General features: G+C 41.8%; 1 protein-coding gene across 1 annotated transcript in view; it reads left to right on the forward strand.

Annotated features, from left to right (window-relative positions):
* The window catches only part of LOC136666211 (coiled-coil domain-containing protein 157-like), a 10,197-nt gene extending 8,643 nt beyond the window's left edge, over nucleotides 1-1,554 (forward strand). The window contains exons 12-14 of the mRNA XM_066644289.1: nucleotides 360-458; nucleotides 857-910; nucleotides 1,183-1,554. Coding sequence (XP_066500386.1) covers nucleotides 360-458; nucleotides 857-910; nucleotides 1,183-1,554 — 525 coding nt within the window. The remainder of the gene's footprint in view (nucleotides 1-359; nucleotides 459-856; nucleotides 911-1,182) is intronic.
* The last annotated feature ends 3,205 nt before the right edge of the window (nucleotides 1,555-4,759 follow it).

The raw sequence follows: 4,759 nt of genomic DNA on the forward strand, positions 1-4,759 counted from the left end.
GATTCTACAATAACTTTCTGTTGTGTAGCTCCTGACTGTGCTGCTAAGCAGTGGGTTCACATCCTCCCAAAAGTGAAAATGTGATGTATTTGTCACAGCTCACGGGAGGTTGTGGGTTGAGCGCACAGCAGTGAGGAGTGGGTTTAACCTTGTCTTTACCCTCTCATATAACCATGTTATTTTATGAACCCTTGGTTATCACATTACACAGAGTTATATTTTGGTGGTGATTCCGAATGTAAACAAACAAAGTGGAGAGGCCTGTAACTCTTCTTTTGTCGTAAGAGTCAGAAGTGTCTCAGCACTCAGTTTATCAGCAGCAACTTTTAAAACTTCAAATCTGATTCTCTTCTTTTTAGACTCTGACCTGCCCCCTGGAGGAAGAGACTGAAAACACATCATGGGGAAAAGATCCAGAGAGAAACACAGACCACAAACACACTCCTACAGTCGACAAGGTCAGACCTCCAGCTTTTTACCTGCTTTATTCTGTTCCTTTAAAAGCTGCTGTGTCTGAGTCAAAAACTGATCAAATATGAACACCATCAGCCACAAGATTAAAACACAGACTGCGCCCCCTGTCGAGGGGAGGGGGTAAATAAAGCAGGAAGTGAAGAGTCAGTGAAGTAAAGGCTCAGGTGTTTATTCATTAAAACTATCACAGTGTGGCCCTCAGACTCTTACACTGACCCTTCACTCACGGCTGAATATGTCCCACCCCTTGACAGTGGTTTTAATCTTGTGGCTGATTGGTGTGTAATAAATCAGAAGAGAATTTAACACAAACTCACTTTAGATTTTTACATTTCCATTTTAAATAATTTCTTGTCGAATGTATCTCCTGTGATTTTTTCAGGACGACAGCGTTCAGCGCCTTCATCCTCCTCCTCCTCCTCCTCCTCCTCCCCCAGTGTGAACATCAACATTTCAGCTTCAGAAGGAAGTTGTGTTCATGTTCCAGTGATTGCCTGCAGCACAGTAAATGATGTAAACACCTCCACAGAGTTTGGTAAGACACGTGTTGAGTTGTACCCGGAGTGTGTTGAACAAATCCTGAAAGTGAGTCGTGTTTAAATGAATCCAGTGAAAGACCAGATGAATGTAAACAGACCTCTGGTGATTACTGGATTATTCTGGTTGGTGTTTAAAGATCTCACACTGTGTAATATCCCCTCTCCTCAGCTGCAGAGACTGTCCCGGTATCTGCAGCCCCCACTGCTCCTATGGTTCCGTCCACTTCTGTCTCTGGTCTTGTGCTCCCATCTGCTCCTGTGGTCCCGGCTGGTCCTGCCCCTGACCGTCCGTCCTCCTGGTTCCTGGTTAGAACTGTCCCTCAAATCTCACCCAGACTGGGCTCAGTGCCTCATTATGTCAGTGTTCCCGTCTCTGTCCTCATTCCTGTCTCTGTTTATGTTGCTGTCACTGGCCCCGTCCCTGTCCTTTTCTTTGCCTAGTCTCCTGTCCTGTGTCCAGTCCCAGCTCGAGTCCTGTTTCCAGTCTTTATTCAGTCTCTTGTCTCGTACTGAACCCATAACAAAAGTCACACACGGGTAAAATCAGTCTTCCCTTCTCCAGTAAACAGAGCCCTGTTTTAGTATTTTCTTCTTCATCTGAGTGTTTATCTGTTTGGAGGAAGAGTGTCTGAGAATCTGCTGTGCTTTATTCATGTTGCACTTTTACACAGAAGCTGCCTCACACTGTGATTGTTTTCTCTTCACTGTAAAGTGTATCACCAGCCTTAAGATTGTTATGGGAAACACTTTAAATTACAGCCTGATAATTACTGGGTACAGAGTATGTACCTGTTCAGTAAGCTGTAAGATAAAATAAGTACTGAGTAAGTAAATGGTATAATACAGAAATATCAGATTATCACTGAGTCTCTTACAAACACTTTACAAATGAGGAAGAAGAGCAGAAGAGAAACTCAGAAGAGCAGAAGAGAGTCCGCTGCGTTCAGAAAATGCCCCAATACATATAGACAACAGTGTAAAATACCTCTGAAGTGTGTGATGATGACTGTTGTAAATTACACTGAACCTAATGAGCGCAAAGCACAGTGAAACTCTGCTAGTGTCTGTAATGAAAGTATCTGACCCTGTCCTTCTCTGTAGGTGCACTGTGAATAACGTTAAAGGATCTATAATTACATTCAGAAACACAGAGAATTCAAAATAGTAGCTGCATTCCTTATTTATAAAAAATGACAGTAAGAGTCACTTACATAAACTGTTATACTTTTAATTCAATTTTATAATCTATTATTATGCTCAGAAGTATAAAAGGAATCAGAATGTAGTCAGGTGTGTTATTCGTAAAGTATTTATAAGATACCAGTAATAACCCCATATATCTGTATCATACCCTTTACTTACTCAGTACTTATTTTATCTTATGCTTAATTAACAGGTACTTACTCTGTACCCAGGAATTAGCAGGCTGTAATTTAAAATGTTACCAAGTTATGTTTTGAGACCGAAGTTGTTTGTTTGTCCGTGGTCTTGTGCCATTTCTAAGTATTACCCAGAAAAAGTGTTAGCTTGCTTTTGTTCAAAAACGTCTTTGCACTGATGCTAACACACTCAGGAAGCTGAGTCAGACTCTCGTGTACTGTAATGTAAAGTATTTTATTAATAAATGATATTGTAAACTATAAACTGGATGTAAAGAAATGATTCTTTGTGTCAGTGTGTAATTGTGTGGTGAATTGTCACATCAGCCCAAGCAGTTTCTCCTTCTATGCACCAGAGGTCACTGTCTCCAGCCCGAGCCGGTTTTCCTCCAAACCACCAGAGTTTTTGCTTAGATTCCTGTCTCTGATTAGTCAAATCATTTGTAGAACAATTAAACTCACTGTTTTGTTCTACAGTTTGCGAAGTATTGTTTGAACTAAATCTGCAATTCGGAGCGTTAGATTTGTATAAGCTTTTCCTGGTTTTTTAATCTTGGCTTTGGACTCGGTTTATTCCTTTGACCAGTTTACCCTTAGGATTATGGTTGTTTTCCTTAGACGGTCTTCATGGTGTTTTGACTCCTCTTTACCTTGGTTTTTTTGTCTCTTGAATAAACCTGCAACTGACTCCTAAACATTTTGAGACTGAGATTTATGACATGAATAAATGTACAGCACCTTTCTGTTGATGTTCTCAGTTGTGCATTGAGCTTCACATTTTAAAGTTGTGTAGTTGCTGTGATTGTTCACTAAAGGTCACTGCCTGGACATTTATACAACATTCATTCATTAATTTTCTGTAAACACTTCATCTTGATCCAGAGCCCATGTGGAATTACTGAGTACAAGGTGAACACACTCAGCCAGTCACTCACACATACATCTGTGCACAGTCTCATACAGCTACTACACATACCAGTGTGTGAGTTCTGACTGTGGGAGGATAGAGTAGAACTTAGAGGAAACCCACACAGACACAGGGAGAACACACCACACTCCTCACAGACAGTCACCCGGAGGAAACCCACGCAGACACAGGGAGAACACACCACGCCCTTCACAGACAGTCACCCGGAGGAAACCCACACAGATACAGGAAGAACACACCATGCACCTCACAGACAGTCACCTGGAGGAAACCCATGCAGACACAGGGTAAACACGCCACACTCCTCACAGACAGTCCCCCAGAGGAAACCCACACAGACACAGGGAAAACACACTACGCTCCTCACAGACAGTCACCCGGAGGAAACCCACACAGACAAATCTCAGAAAGTCACATTTCTTATTAGAAATTAATACAGTCATCATATCACACTACATATTCCCCCTTTCAGATCATGCTTTCTTTCTAGAAGCAGTGATAATGCAAAGATGAATGTGAACAGCAAGGTCAGTGAAATCATTCATTCATACACTCAGGGTTGATACCTTTCTGGGATCATTTAATATGGGAGTAATCCTTTGTTGGACTTTATCCCATATGCTGGTATGAGTGTTCACCTTATTTATAAGTGTCTGTTAACTAGGAAATAATATTGTTAAAAAAATGAATTAGCTGTGCATAGCGACGGACGGCAATACACAAGTTAGAATGGAATACAATGCGTCAGGTGGACGCGACGTAAGTACAGATGAAAGTTTGTTTGTTTTGTTTGTTTATATATATTATCTATATATATATATATAGCCAAGATGGGGCAAGAGCCAAGATGGCAGCGTGGGTAACTGCTGTGGCCCAGAGCTCCTCAAACTTTGGCAGCTATCTTATTTTACTTACTTTATGTTTACATTATTTCTTAACTCTGGGACTACAGTATAGTAGAACACATCTGCTAGCTGTTGCAAATAACTTGATACACCACCCAGACTACAAATACTGGAATTCTATCCCTCCGGAGATACGGATCTATCCAGAGGGCACCAACATCATTCCTCACCCACTGAAGCGATGCAGACAGCGGCGGGACAGAAGGCAAAAGAGGGGGAAGAGGGGAGGACTAGCAGCTAAGCTAAAAGCTAACCCGTTCAAACTGGCCATTCCAAGTCTGTTTATAGCCAACGCCCGGTCACTACACAACAAAATGGACAAACTACGACTGCGGATTACATCACACAAACTGGATTACGTATGTAAGGATGTTGTTCGTGGACTTTAGTTCAGCCTTTAATACAGTAATTCCACAAAACCTGGTCAAAAAACTGGGCGATCTGGGCCTAGGCAGTTCGCTATGCTTATGGATATTGGACTTCATGAGCAACAGACCCCAATACGTCAGGATGGGAGACCGCACATCCTCAACT

The sequence above is a fragment of the Hoplias malabaricus genome, chromosome 14, assembly GCF_029633855.1.
Source record: "Hoplias malabaricus isolate fHopMal1 chromosome 14, fHopMal1.hap1, whole genome shotgun sequence".
Taxonomy (NCBI): Eukaryota; Metazoa; Chordata; class Actinopteri; order Characiformes; family Erythrinidae; genus Hoplias; species Hoplias malabaricus.